Raw genomic sequence first — 14,424 nt, 5'->3', positions numbered from 1 at the left:
TGAGCAGTAAGTTCTCGATATAAACTTGCTCTTCCTGGAAGTTTGACGAGGAGCTAAAGTGTGTACTCACCAAATTATTGAAGTAACAAGTAGAAGGTTCCTCAAACCCCATTTGATGGTGCATTTTTCTGTTACGTTCTGGTATCTCGTTTATTTTCATGTTAAAAATCATATTCAATATTTTTCTGTATCTTAGAAAATTCATGACAAGTTAGCAGTAACTAATTACATTAGAACATGTTACTGTAATGTTTTTAAGTAACAACTATAGTGACTAACTACACTAAGCGGCAACCAATTATGACGTCACCGGTTGGTTTGTTAACTGTCGTTCTGAAGTCTCGAGTTTTAATTTCGTCCATCTCCGTCTTGTTATTTTGTTGCCAGAAGTGAACATATTTGGACGAGCCGGGGAGGAGCGAGCGGTGGATCTTGACTCGGTCTAATTTATTTCTTGTGCGCATTTGAAATTATGTTTTTGTGTGATTACCACTAGTGGCCACAGAGCCCGCTGTTGCTCTAGCTCAGAAATTTTGCAATATTGTTGCTTTAAGTCCTCCCATTTAGCACTTGAAATGAGGATATAAACATATATATATATATATATATATATATATATATATATATATATATATATATTTTAAACCAATTTATTGTTGTTGTTAGACGTGTTGATTAAAGCATTTCCTCATGTGGCGATATTTCCTCCTGTGGCGATATGGCTCTAAAATAATATCACAGTATATCTGAGAATTTTTGCGAGAACGACATTCTTGATATGGCAAAATACTGAACAATATTTCATTAATAACTTCAATAACATACAATATAAACAAAATAAGTAAAAGATTTATGTGTTACCATGATCACCTGTAGAGCTTCTAATTACTTCCTCACCACTGTCAGCAGATTCAACAATGTTTAGGCCTGATTTTCTTAAGGTTAGCGTTGATGTTTGCCCATTCATAACGTAGTTTGGGGCTTTTCTTGCACTTTTGTTTCGTAAACAGTTTAGTCGTTCACCTGAGCGTCCGGTGCGCTCCGTTGTGTGTAAAGTTCCACGGTGTATAGCACTCAGACACGACAGTTGGAGGAACGGCGGTCGGAGAAAGCGGCCGTCAATTAAACTCGCACTGTGCTGAAAACCTGAAGAATACTGCGGCTTTCAGCCATGCTTGTTGCTCGATAAGCTGCAACTATATTTCATACGTTTCCGCTGCACAACAGTATGACGTCATTACGTCAACGGGTCGGAAAATTGCATTTCTCACAAATATAGGTTTTTTTTTATATAGCGGTATACCGGTATTATCGTGAACGATATGATATGTCACGCCCCTCCTGTGGCCATCCATATGATTGTTGCGTGACTATATGTGTTCATATAAGAAGTTATAAGTTCTGACAGATACTCACACACTGTGTATAAATGCTGAAGGGGGAAGTAAGGTCTTACTGGGATGACAATTTCAAATTCAACAAGCAACTGTTTTAAACAGTTTGGTTATTTTCAGCGTGGTTACTGTTGAATCAGTTTAATGCAGCTTTGTCTCCGTACTTGGTGGACAGTGTGCTCAGGTGTTACCTCAGTGCAGAGGCTGTTAGTGCTAACCTCCAAAAAGCAGAGAAATGCTGCTCCCCATACATTGTGTTAATTAAAGACCATGAATCACCTGCTTTCTTCAGAGTTGCAGGGTGTGTGTGTGAACTTTGTGGTGACAAGGATGTCTGGAGAGCTGCGTGCAGCCGAGGGAGTCGTTCCCATGTTCCCAGGGTCCTACGCTCCCCTAGCTCTATGTACCACATAATTGGAACCGGAAAAGTTGTTTCCCGGTTAGGGTTGAACTGGGGAACTCGAGAACTTAGGAACTTGGGAACATAAATATGCTCCACAGAAAAGGCTCGAGTGAAACTAGCTGTTGACGTCCAGTAAATAACTGTAAATGCAGGTGGGCAGGCAGCTTGATTAAATGTCTAATTTGTGTGAAACACAAACATGCAATGTGTGGTTGTCGTAAAGGCACCTGAGTAGCAAAAGTAATGACTTCTTACTTTGATCTGTTGAGTAATTATTACTTTTATGTTATGACTTTTCCAATCAGAATACAATTGGACTGTACCTCAGTGCCTCAGTTTTTGTTATATTTTATTAGGATGTACAGTGAACCCTCGTTTTTCGCGGGGGTTACGTTCCAAATAGAAACCGTGATAGGCGAAATCCGTGAAGTAGTAACCTTTATTTTTTTTTACAATTATTATACAATGAAATACTCCATAATACATTGAAACCAAAGAACAAAACCTTTTTACAGGCCCAAGCATTTGTTTAACAAATAAAAGTACTGTATAAATGTTTTTTTTTACAAATAGCTACTGTACTGTAAAATAATAATTTGAATCATCAATACGAACTGAAGGCTTCAAATTGCTGAGATCAGCACCGCCCCACTGCGACCCGAGTCATTGGATTAGAACGGGAGGAAATGAAAAATGATTATGAAAACAAATACAAAGTACAGTCGGACAAATAGTGACTCGTGTATTTCACTGCTCTTCTGACTGAGCTGCTGCATCCTGACTCCGCTCTGCAGCGTTGTTTCTTCTAAAGCCCGCGGTGCAGGTGTGGTTTTTCGAGAGAAGAACATAGTTATCGGTAGTTGTTGTCGCTCTTTTTTCTTCTGGGCAAAAAGATTCTTATAAACCGACATGCCACCATCGATTATTTTTAATTTGGCAAGCTGTTTTACGTACGTGTACATATTAAACCGCAACGTTATTGACAAACAGGTAGAGAAGAAGCGGAGAGACTGTTTAGCCAATCAGAATGCAGAACACAATGCACGATGCAAATCCGTGAAGCAGCGTGACCATGAAAGGTGAACCGCGTTATAGCGAGGGTTCACTGTATATAGTAAAGTACACACATAAAGGAGCCCTGTAAATACTCCGTGCCACACTAAGGACTATCATTCCTGAACAGTTAAGTTTGATGGCAGATATGTCCTGTTAAAGTCCAATTAACTGTAGCTTAAACATCTTTTAAATTCTTCCCTGCAAGTATCATGTGTCACTGCTTTTCACATGTAGTGAGGCTCTCATGCCAGTAGGAGGCGACATTGTCTCAGCCATCTTGTAATGTGTAGCGTGACCTCATGTTTTAAATCAGGGCTATTCAAACCCAACAGTAACAGGGCCGTACAGGAAGATCACTGTGGGCTCGAGGGCTGCGCAGAATATTTAGTCAATTAATGACTACAAATAACTCTTCATGATAATAGATATATTAGTATATTAGTACATGGAATAAACTAATCACGCACATTTGTTAACGTTACTATCAAAACAATTCCAAGCAGACCTGAGATGCTTATAGTAGGTCTGTATACATTTTTTAAAGGTTAACACAGTGAAACAGTACCCAGAAAGGCATCTTTAATGGGGTTTTATACAGCAGTTTGAATAACCCTATTTTTACATGTTGCTTGTGTTGTAACACTGATTGTGATTTCTAACAAAAAGTGCTTAACAGAGCACTCTACTGTTTAATACTTTTAAATAATAATTCTTCTGGAGATTCACTTTATAAAATTGTACAATTTTATGAAGTCTACATACAGTAATACCTTTGTGAAGCTAATTATGTTAGATACTTGATGGATCTGTGTCCGCGACACACTGATTTAGTTAAGAATTTTTAAAATCATGCATAATTTGTGGAGCAATAATCAGCATCTTTATTTTGATATATAGGTAGGACTCGTTAGGATTGATGGTCAGGCAAATATCACTCACAGTCCTGTGCTGTAAGTACTAAAGTGCTCCTAGTGTTAGGGTATGTTCCCTGTATATATATATATATATATATGTGTGTGTGTGTGTGTGTGTGTGTGTGTGTGTGTGTGTGTGTGTATATATATGTATACATATATGTATACATGTATGTATGTATGTATGTATGTATGTATGTATATACATACATACATGTTTGGAATTCTTGTTTGTTTTCTTCATTGTTTGAAGAGGAAGAGCTGAAACAAAATTAAAATATTGATGACATTTCTTTATAACTATATATATATATATACATATATATATATATATATATATATATATATATATATATATATATATATATATATATATAGTTATAGTTATATAGTTTCAGCTCTTCCTCTTCAAACAATGACCCACTGTCAAACTACAGGCTGCATGATGTCAGAATCAGCTCAGTCTTTTGTTTGCAATTTGCAAAGAATTCCAAACATGTCTGGTCTCTTTATTACTCATCGAGGTGGGTAAAGATGGCCAACAGATAGCGTTTGGGTTATAGCACTAAAACTAAAAGGTTTCTTCTGATAAGCCTGTGTCGACCTTTGACTGTTTTTACTACACAGTCACGACAGCAGAATCCTTGCCAGACACGAGTCAAACAGATAAGTGCATTGCAAAGTGAGCAGATTTCAATGCATTTTTAATTTGATTTATAAAGCACCAAATCATCTCGGAGCACTTTACCTGGTCAAGTCAAGACTTTACAATATTACAGAGACAATATTACCCATTTTAGCAGCATTATGTGACAGCGGGGTAACCACAAAAATTACAATAAATGACAGGGATAAAAATGTGCAGGTGGCAGAAACCATAAATCATTCAACAGCGGTCAATCAGTTACACAGTCAGTGATAAGACAGGTGTGTCCTATCGGGAATAACTCACACATTGTTTGGTATGTTAAAAAGCAATCATGTGTGTTTGTCATCCAACATTTATTTAACAAGTAAATACAAGTATGATTTACCCCAGTAAGACAAAGATTTTTCAAAAATGGAAAGTTTAATAACATGCAGCACAAACTGTATTTTACAATTCTAACTGAAACAACAGTAAACCACGAGAGGGAAGTAAAGTTTGTCAGACTGTGCCTGCAAGTAATTCACAGCCCCTTCTTCCTGAGATGTTTTTATCCATTAACACTAAAGAAAACCTCCAGTAAGGTGCATAGATTTAAGGAATGACAACACTAAAGCCTTTGAGCCCACGTAATGAGAAAATGCAAACCAGTCCAATTAACAATTCAGAGCATGCAAACCAGTCCATGATGCAAAAAAGAAGCATTTATATGTTTAGTGTCAGGTACAAAGTGTGACATTGACACGGAACCCTATAGTAGACTGACAGGTGTATTGCATGCTTTGGCTGGTTAATATTTTACAGTAGGGTTGACTCATTTTTCATCAAAATACCAGGAATACTTGACCAAAAAGGCAAATACGCTACAAAAATATATTGTATGTCCTGTGTAGATGCAGTATGAATATACAATGTACTGTACATACAGTAGTAATGACACATGGTAAAAAGGTATGCAAGTGTATTATCTTATTCATAATTGGTTTGAGGGCCACCGTCCACTTTGCTTTAAATTGCATTCATATAAAATCCTGTCAGTAAAATATGAATAGGTTATTCGGGAGCAGTCAAACTCACACAAGTTTTGTTAACCGAAAAATCCATGACAGAAAACAGCCACACACAGGAGTATAACGGCGTTGGCATTGACAATGTTCCTCCATAGAGGCTCCTCTGAGGTGTCTGTGAGCTTCTTCTGCAGCTCTGCCTCCTCTTCTGCAGTCAGCTTGGGGGCTTTCTTGTTCTCCAGTCCACAGAAGCACATCACTGCTTTTTTACAGAAGCCAGGTTCCTCCTCTGGTTCTGGAACAGAAGAGTTAAGTGAAGTGAAGACAAGCTGCTTGTATCTGTATACAGTACCTATATGACTGCATCTTTACTGTACGGCATATCTAAGTATGTCTCATCATTACCATCTATTTCCATATTGTTGCTGTCTTCGTCATTAACCCAGTTATCCTGTTCGAGGTCCACCCTCTCCTCCGTATTGTTCCTCAGGCTCCAGCAAAGTCGATACAACTAATCAAACAAGACAAAACATAGTTTAAAATTAATGTTGTACAAGTTAGAGCACTTCTGGGCAAATGGCATTTTGTTGATTTTCAAAGTGAAAAAAGTAACTATAAACACACACGGGATTGAGCTTTTCTTCAAATGTTTCTGGGTATATGACCACTTTTAAAGTGTCAGACTCTCATTAACTCATAAAGCCTTAATTGGCCGACTAGGACTTGTAAGGCAGGAGTTGTCATTAGGAATTAGGAATTAGGATAAAGACTCCAAACGTTCTGTGACTCAACAAGCATGGACTCCTTTCAGAAAGGGATTTGGGATCCCATGGAAAGCTAATTGATGTCTTCAAAGCATGCAAAGGCTATCAAAAGATATCAAAGGACTTATTGCTTGGACTTTCTGCCTTGCCAATTGTCAAAACTAAAGCAAAACCCCTGGGTGACTGGGGCGGCAGGACAGTTTAGCTGCCAGGATGGTGGTGCGTCGTTCCACTCTGCAAGATCAATGCACAAACAGGTATAATATAGAGAAGTAATGAGAAGAAAACCTCACCTTCGACCTTATCACAAAATTCAACATTTGCAGTCATTGTCACTTTAAAAACAAGTGCTGCGGACAAATGAAGCCCAATTATGAAAGGTGTATTTGGAGAGAAGTGGAGCAGCATTTGATTAACAGAACCCCACCTTCAACCGTTGGGGTGGAAATATTCTGCTTTGTGGTTGTGCACCAATAGAGGGAAGAATGTGTTCCACTTAATATGAGCAAATAATGGATGCAAATGTCATGTAGTCAATCAAGAAAGTGAAACTGAAAAGAGTCTGGTTTCTACACCAGAACAAAGACCCAAAACATTCTTCAAAGTCCACCAACAACTAAAGAGCCTATTGATAATATATCACTTTGAAGTTTGGCTTTCTTGAAGAAAATTGTACTTTCTTGATTGTTGTTGTTCTGAATTTGTACCTTCATAGTTGAAATGCACTTATTGTAAGTCGCTTTGGATAAAGGCGTCAGCTAAATTAAATGTAATGTAATGTAATAATATAGGGTGCCCAAACATTTGTTCATGCCACAATCACTGACTATAAGGTCTTGACATAAAAAGTAACATTGCATTAACATTTTAAAAGAGGTTTTTGCTGTAATGTATTTGCGTAATGAGTTGTATTTACTTGTTTTCCCTCCAAAAATCAACAAAATATGGACTTTGCAGTGTTGCCCAAACCTTTGCATACAGCTGTATAATTTGGTAAAGGAAGTTACACTTGGGAAATTCATGATTTATCGAGCCTTATTTCAGCGGTCACGTACGTGCTTGTCGTCGATGGGTTTGGTCATGAAAGAGATTGTCAGTATGATGATGCAGGAGAGAGTGAACAGGATGATGGAGAAGTAGAGGTAGTGAACGCCACATATGATCGTGGGACAGTTAGTGGGGTTAACACAGCTGCCTGTCCCATAAATGAACTCGGCAATCATCCTGATGAGGCCGATTACCAGGCCAATGGCGAGGCCATAAAATGCACCCTGAGGAAAGAAAGAAAGGTTTAGACAGGAACAATACATTAAAACACCAATTGTATCCAGTGCAGTAATGTGTGGTAAGAAGGTTGTATTTTAAGGAATAGTTTGACATTTTGGGATGTATGCCTAGCAACGCTACATTTATGTATTACACTATTTCTTGGGCAGAAGTAGTTGCCAGGCAACCAGCGGAGACATGGAAGATACTGATCCCAACTAAGAAAATAGACAGACACAGAACTCCTCTGTAAAATGAGAAATAGATAGTTTGGTATAACCAGAGCCAAATTCACTTTAAGAATGTACGGGTCTGGCCACGCTCTATTGGGAATGGTTTCCACTCATTGTATCCTAACGGGTGTAGACCTCCAGTTCATTTTTAAACAATTGGAGCAGCCTTTAACCAATCGGCATTGATCGCCATATGACGTATGTTTTGCGCCAAAACTCACCAAGCTGTAAACAACAAAGACCATCCTCCAATGTGACCAGAGTGCAAAGTCATGTTGGTAAATGACCATTTCCAAGATTGTAAAGTAATGGTTAGGATACAAGCATTATTACTTCATTACTCCCGCTTCAATTCCTCGATATTTGCTAGCATCGCTTCAGTTGTCTGTATCGCTTCATTTAGCTTTACCACCACCATTGTTAGAACTGGTCCAGGCTCTGGTCATCTCACGTCTGGACTACTGTAACTCCCTCCTGGCAGGTCTACCTGTTAGCTCCATCTGACCTCTGCAGCTCATCCAGAATGCCGCAGCTCGACTGGTCTTTAACTTCCTAAATTCACTCACACTACTCCGCTCCTCTGCTCCCTTCACTGGTTACCAGTAGCTGCCCGCATCTGTTTCAAAACATTGGTACTTGCGTACCGTGCTGCGAACAGATCGGGTCCAGTCTACATCCAGGACATGGTCAAACCTTACATCCCAGCCCGTTCACTCCGCTCTGCTTCTACCAATCGGCTTGTCGCTCCCTCGCTGCGAGCTAAACACTCTACTAAATCAAGACTGTTTGCTGTCCTGGCTCCTAGATGGTGGAATGAGCTCCCCACCGACATCAGGACAGCAGAAAGTCTGTACATCTTCCCCCGCTAACTAAAAACACACTTCTTCCGACTTTACCTTGAATAGTAGAACTTTAGTAGCACTTAAAATGACACTTACTGATAGCACTTTGTAGTTTGGCTTTCTTGAAGAAATTGTGTTTTTTTTATTCTTGTTGTTCTGGGTTTTGTACCCTCATGGTTGAAATGCACTTATTGTAAGCCGCTTTGGATAAAAGCGTCAGCTCAATGAAATGTAATGTAATGGAACTAGATTTCCAAACAAACACTTGACTTCAACATCATCAAGTGCTTGTAGGCGAAATTTAGGCAACTTTTGCTCAACGTTTATATGTCTATAAATCCATATGCTGAGCTAAGCTAGCCAGTTGTTGGATCCAGCCTCAAAATCAACTGCTCAGAAATTACACTGGTATAAATCCTCTCTAACTCTCGGCAAGGGGGACTATCCAAATCCAAAATGTGTGAAAGATTCTGTCAGGCCACAAAAACTACCACATAGATATATGTAGGCAGGCAACTCACAGGCTCATTAACACGTTTGCAAAAGATTGCAAGCATGAAGACAGCTGCAACGGGTGGAGTGAGGTAGCTGGTGATGGACTGGATGTAGTCAAAGAGCTGACCACTTTGGGCTGACTGCACCACAGGGATCCATGCTATGCTCACACCAATCAGGACTAAGATAAACACTCTATAGAGAGTTGAAATACACAAATAATAGTAGTCACAAATTTAAACAATGATCAGAAATCATATTGAACACAACCTCAAAAATTGTGTTTTACCTGCCAGCAATCATGAGTTCCCTCTCGCTGGCGGAGCGACGGCACTTTGTGTAGATGTCCATGGTGAAGAGAGTACTGGCACTGTTGAAGATGGATGTTAGGGAGCTCATCAGAGAGGCCATCATCACAGACAACATAAGACCTCGCAGACCTGAAATGGATGGAAGAAAAGATTGGGGAGAGAAAAAGAGGGAGCTCCAAAGAAGAGGCTGCAATTTGTACTCCGCTGATAAGACAAAGGTCTTAAGCTACCCACCGTCGGGCATCACATTCAGCACCAGTTTGGGATAAGCAATGTTGGTGCAGCCTACACTGGCACCACAGTGTTTTTCACATTCGGCTGGGTCCACACATGCCACCACATCTAGATTAAAGTGTTAAAATCAGCATGTTAAAAAATATCCAACTCCTGTACAATAAGACTGTACAATAACTCACCTCTGGCAAAATCCATCACACAACATTAACACTGTTGACTGTGTTTCTTGGTTGTTTGTATATAATATATATAGATATATATATATACTGTATATACTGTGCATTTTATATTTTATATTTAATATTTTTTACTGCTATTTTATTGCTTTTTTATTATTATATTATTATCTTATTGCTTCCTGTATGCTGCTGTAGCGAAATAATTTCCCCTCGGGGATTAATAAAGTGACTACCTAACCTAACCTAACCTAAATCCTGTCTGTGGATATGGTTTGAAGTTTATAGACTTCATGACCTCAACACACTTACCAGGATAGAGGATCCTGCTGATCATGCCTGGAAAAACCATGAGGAACATGGGCAGCAGCTTCATGTAGCCACATAAGACACAACCTGCCTTAACGTGAGAAAGATTCTTGGCGGAGAGGCAGCGCTGGACAATCACCTACAGTTGGGAAAAGAATAGTAACATTTGGTAAGAAATGAAATACGTCTACTCAAATAGTATACTTAAGTAAAACGTTTACTTTGTAAACTTTGTGCCATTTAAATACTTCCAGTCCACAACAATTCAAAGGGAAATATTGTACTTTTGAAATATTATTGTTGTTTATTTCACAAAATTAAATTTTCAGATTAGGAGTTCACAAATGATATAAGGCACAGCTATATTTTATATAGTAGAAGTGAACTTTAATAAAAAACGTCGCATTGCCACCATTGCATATCATTTACTTTGTGTCCTCTCTATCCCAACAGTTTGTGCTTTTCCAGCATATATCTTTGTCTCCGGAGCTGCAGGTGTCTGATCTGCGGTGACTGGCCTCACCAACCTGCACAGTATGTATTGTTTGTTGTCTCACTACGCTGTTGTCTTAGTCTACTCTCCTCTCACTCCGACCGGTCGAGGCAGACAGCCATGTACCCGAGTCTGGTTCTGTTAGAAGTCTTCTTGTTGGATGAGATTTTCGCTTCCTAATGTTTCTTATGAGACAATTTATGTTATGATTTGTGGCTATAAAGATAAAATTGAATTATTTGAACCAAGAAATCTAATTAAATATTGAACATTCATCAATTGCCACGGAGTGAGTTAAACATCCAAGAGAAGTAACTTTTACCAAAACACATTTTCAAGAGGATTTAAAGTGAATGACCGGAACCATGAATGTTAGACTGGATGGTTAAATGATTGTGTAAATGGTTGTAATGGATTTCAAAAGACTTTGTGTTTGAGGTGCAACTCAAATAGTTTGCTGGGTTATCCAGAGAGGCATATTATTGTCTTCGGTTAACTGAACACAGACAAAGTAGAGTACAAGTAATGTATTTTTGTAGGCTGCATGTCAACATTTCAATTCGCAACCTGCTTTTTATTGAGATGCAATGTTTTGCTCTCTCTAAATTTGATCTCAGTCTCCGGTTGTGCACGATGGTGTAACTAAAATAATAGCTAACTCAGACAGCATGAGTACCTGTCAAAAAAAACAGGCGACTTAAGGGCGTGTAACTGTGTACAAAGGTGAGGGAATCAATTGAATGAATTTGTGTTTATGACTGTATTATTTCCAGTGGCTAGTAAAAGCTGCCATTAAGTCAGCAGAAGCAAAGTGTCCTCACAGTCAGAAATGGTCACACAAATCAGTCCTGCCTACTTGCTTTACTGACCTGGTCAGTGCACCAGTACCATGTGGCCTGAATGGTGAGTCCAAACACCAGGCCGGGCCACGGCAGGTCTCCTGTAATTGCATCCCTGAAAATATGGAAGGAGTCAGGCCGAGGCTCGTAGCAGTTTGCACTGATGTTGCCCGTGATGGTGGGGACGGCCTCCATGTAGCGCTCCTGGAAGCTCTCAAACCCCCCCCCCACCTCGTGGAAAGCTGAGGACAAATGCAGGTTAGACCAATTTACAGCGATTTATATTCTTCAAAAATCTGGCATCACAAACAGTCATAGTAGTTAATAATAATAAAAAAAAAAAAAAAAAAGGGAAAATGTCATATTACCAAAGCCCATAAGAATGAATGATCCAACAATCATGATGATGGTCTGTAAAGTGTCTGTGTAGATCACTGCAGCCAATCCACCTGAGATACAACATGTGAAGTTATCAAGCTGTAAAATCTTCTTTGAAAATCAGCACATTTTATTGTCACTAATGCACTGGAGAGTATTAAATCAAGTTATTGTTTTGTTGTGTAAGTGCTCTTTCACCACTCATTCTGTAAAACATGAGTTCAGGTGTGACTACAGAGCAGGAAGAGAAGTTCAATCCAGGCTTATCTTAATCTATGGTTAATTAACCACAACACAGACAGACAACCTTGGCAATAAGAATATGTGTGTGTGTGTGTGTGTGTGTGTGTGTGTGTGTGTGTGTGTGTGTGTGTGTGTGTGTGTGTGTGTGTGTGTGTGTGTGTGTGTGTGTGTGTGTGTGTGTGTGTGTGTGTGTGTGTGTGTGTGTGTTTTTCAACATATTGCCTTAAGCAGACTTTACCCCCTAGTCATGGTGCCATTTATATAGATAAGACTTACTGGCTTCAGTTCATGAGGAAAATATGAGTTCAGTGGAAAAGGAAGTGCGTGAATCTGTGTGGACGGACCTGTGACAGTGTATATTGCAGTAATCAGTAGTAGTATGACAACAGCGAGGTAGATGTTCAACCCGAGAGCTAGGTTGATAAAAATGGCACCAGAGAACATGTCTGCCTGAGTGGAGAGAAAAGAAAAAGATGCATTACTTCAATAAATTGCAACAAAAAAGTTCTGGTGCAATGTTGAAAAATAAATGTCCTATGTAAGCTGTCAGAATAACTTACTGAGATTTTGGTGAAAACATACAGGAAGAGGGAGAGCACAGAGAGATAGATGCGAATACGCTGTCCTCCGAATCTCTTCTTCAGGTACTCAGGCATGGTGACCACCTAAAGACAAGCACAGCTAATGAGATTTACTTTGTTTGACTCCTTTTTCATAGCTCAAACTGGAAATAAACACAATGGTTTTATTAGGGTAAACATATGTTTTATGTATGAAGACTTTATGTTCTCTTTACCCCAGCTTTAATGTAGATGGGCACAAAGATCCACCCCAGAATGACGACAACAATAAGAGCCTGAAACACACAACAAACAAATAAACAAAGAATCAATAATTAGTGCCACATTTTTAGAGAAATCGTTTTCTTTTTGTCCTCTGCGGGGTGAAACCTGACAGATACAGTAACTGTGTCACAGGATACCAAACGTTTGTGGAAGAAGTGATGTGTCACAAGTGGCACAGACACAGTTACTCACGTTCCATTCAAATCCACCAATGGCTATTCCCGCCGCTGCAGCAGTACCAGCGATCCCTACAAAGTGGCCGCTGCCAATGTTGCTGGCAAAGAGCGATGCTCCGATCTGTGGAGAGCAGAGTTAGATCTGTCAGCCATGTGCATTGTTTTTTTTTGTTGCGCTTTTGAAACTAAGAGATGCTGCAGACTGCATTAATGATACCAGCTGTTCATGCTTTTATGGCATTTAGTCTGTATAATAAATAAGTAGTGGATAATTTACATGCTTGTTTACTCCAATAAAAGTTAATGTTTCATGAAGCACTTCCATTATGACACACAGCATATGTTTTATAATACCCATTAACACAGGAAAATAAAACAAATGAGTCAGCATGTGTCTCCTAAAGAGATAATGTCCCTCGCTGCAGGAAGAAGACTGTAAGATTAATATACGTTTTACAGTATATATGGGTGTGACCCTCTGTCTTATTCTGAGCAATAAGATACCCACCGGCCACCACACCATACTCCTTCCTGCGAGGAAGTAGCCACCCACAGTGGATCGGTTGGTGCTGACCATAGCCTGCAGCAAAACAAAGGCACATTTTAGACTACCAATACATCTATGGAAAACAGCAACACATCTTATACACTATTTTAATGTTGGTAATCACTGCATTTGAATTATGATACATTTTATTTGATATACTGTAACATTGATCAAAATAGTGCCGAAAAACAACAGAAGCATTGAACATAACTTGAAAAATACCACAGCAACGTTACTGCTCACAATTGAATCTAGTTTAACTAAATGTATACTTTCTGTACATATTAATTGATTTATTTTTTTAACAAATTTGTTTTTGTATTTTCTCAAATGTAAAAATTCTCAGATCAGCAGTTAAACACTTTTGAGCCAGGTTGTTAAGTAAAATTCTGTGGCTGAACTGGATTGGACAACTCACCCATATTCCGACAGCCAAGACAACCACAAAGTAAATCACAATGACGGAGATATCTGCTGGATTGGCGAGGACCATGGTGTTTGTGCTGTTTCTGGCATTTCTCTTCAGAAAAGAGAATCCGAAATAATCTCCAGACATTTTGCTGAGAGGAAAAGCGGAGAACAGTAGAGTTTTTGGAGTCGGTCCTCTTTGACTGATGAACTTACACACACGCTTACCTTTATACCTTTTGTTTTGTGTGTGTGTGTGTGTGTGTGTGTGTGTGAGAGAGAGAGAAGGGGGGGGTAAATTGAGAGCGTTTGCTTATCAAATGATCCCATGGATTGTGTGTTGGTTTAAAGTGGATGTACCAATCAGGCTTGTTGACACATGGATGTGGGTGTGAACATTTATGTGTTAAAATGTGTAACCTTTTAACAAATAATGTTGTTA

The 14,424-nt window shown here is 39.1% G+C and overlaps 1 protein-coding gene across 1 annotated transcript; it reads right to left on the bottom strand.

The window, feature by feature from the left end:
• Positions 1-4,969: 4,969 nt before the first annotated feature.
• slc5a1 (solute carrier family 5 member 1) lies at positions 4,970-14,133 on the bottom strand. Its single transcript, XM_069706922.1, has 15 exons — positions 13,993-14,133; positions 13,536-13,607; positions 13,044-13,148; positions 12,803-12,862; positions 12,567-12,671; positions 12,351-12,456; positions 11,754-11,834; positions 11,416-11,627; positions 10,057-10,192; positions 9,566-9,673; positions 9,310-9,460; positions 9,047-9,215; positions 7,240-7,455; positions 5,826-5,931; positions 4,970-5,715 (listed from the first exon to the last, which is right to left on the bottom strand). Exons 1-15 carry the CDS (start codon positions 14,128-14,130, stop codon positions 5,501-5,503), a joined length of 1,980 nt encoding a protein of 659 aa, XP_069563023.1. The 5' UTR covers positions 14,131-14,133; the 3' UTR covers positions 4,970-5,500.
• Between the last annotated feature and the right edge of the window lie 291 nt (positions 14,134-14,424).

The sequence above is a fragment of the Brachyistius frenatus genome, unplaced genomic scaffold (assembly GCF_029030835.1).
Source record: "Brachyistius frenatus isolate BFR_SWC_R1_liver_20210118 unplaced genomic scaffold, ASM2903083v1 Contig_3, whole genome shotgun sequence".
Classification (NCBI taxonomy): domain Eukaryota; kingdom Metazoa; phylum Chordata; class Actinopteri; family Embiotocidae; genus Brachyistius; species Brachyistius frenatus.
Note: the sequence above shows the minus strand (reverse complement) of the source record. Positions and strands in the feature narration are given on the sequence as shown.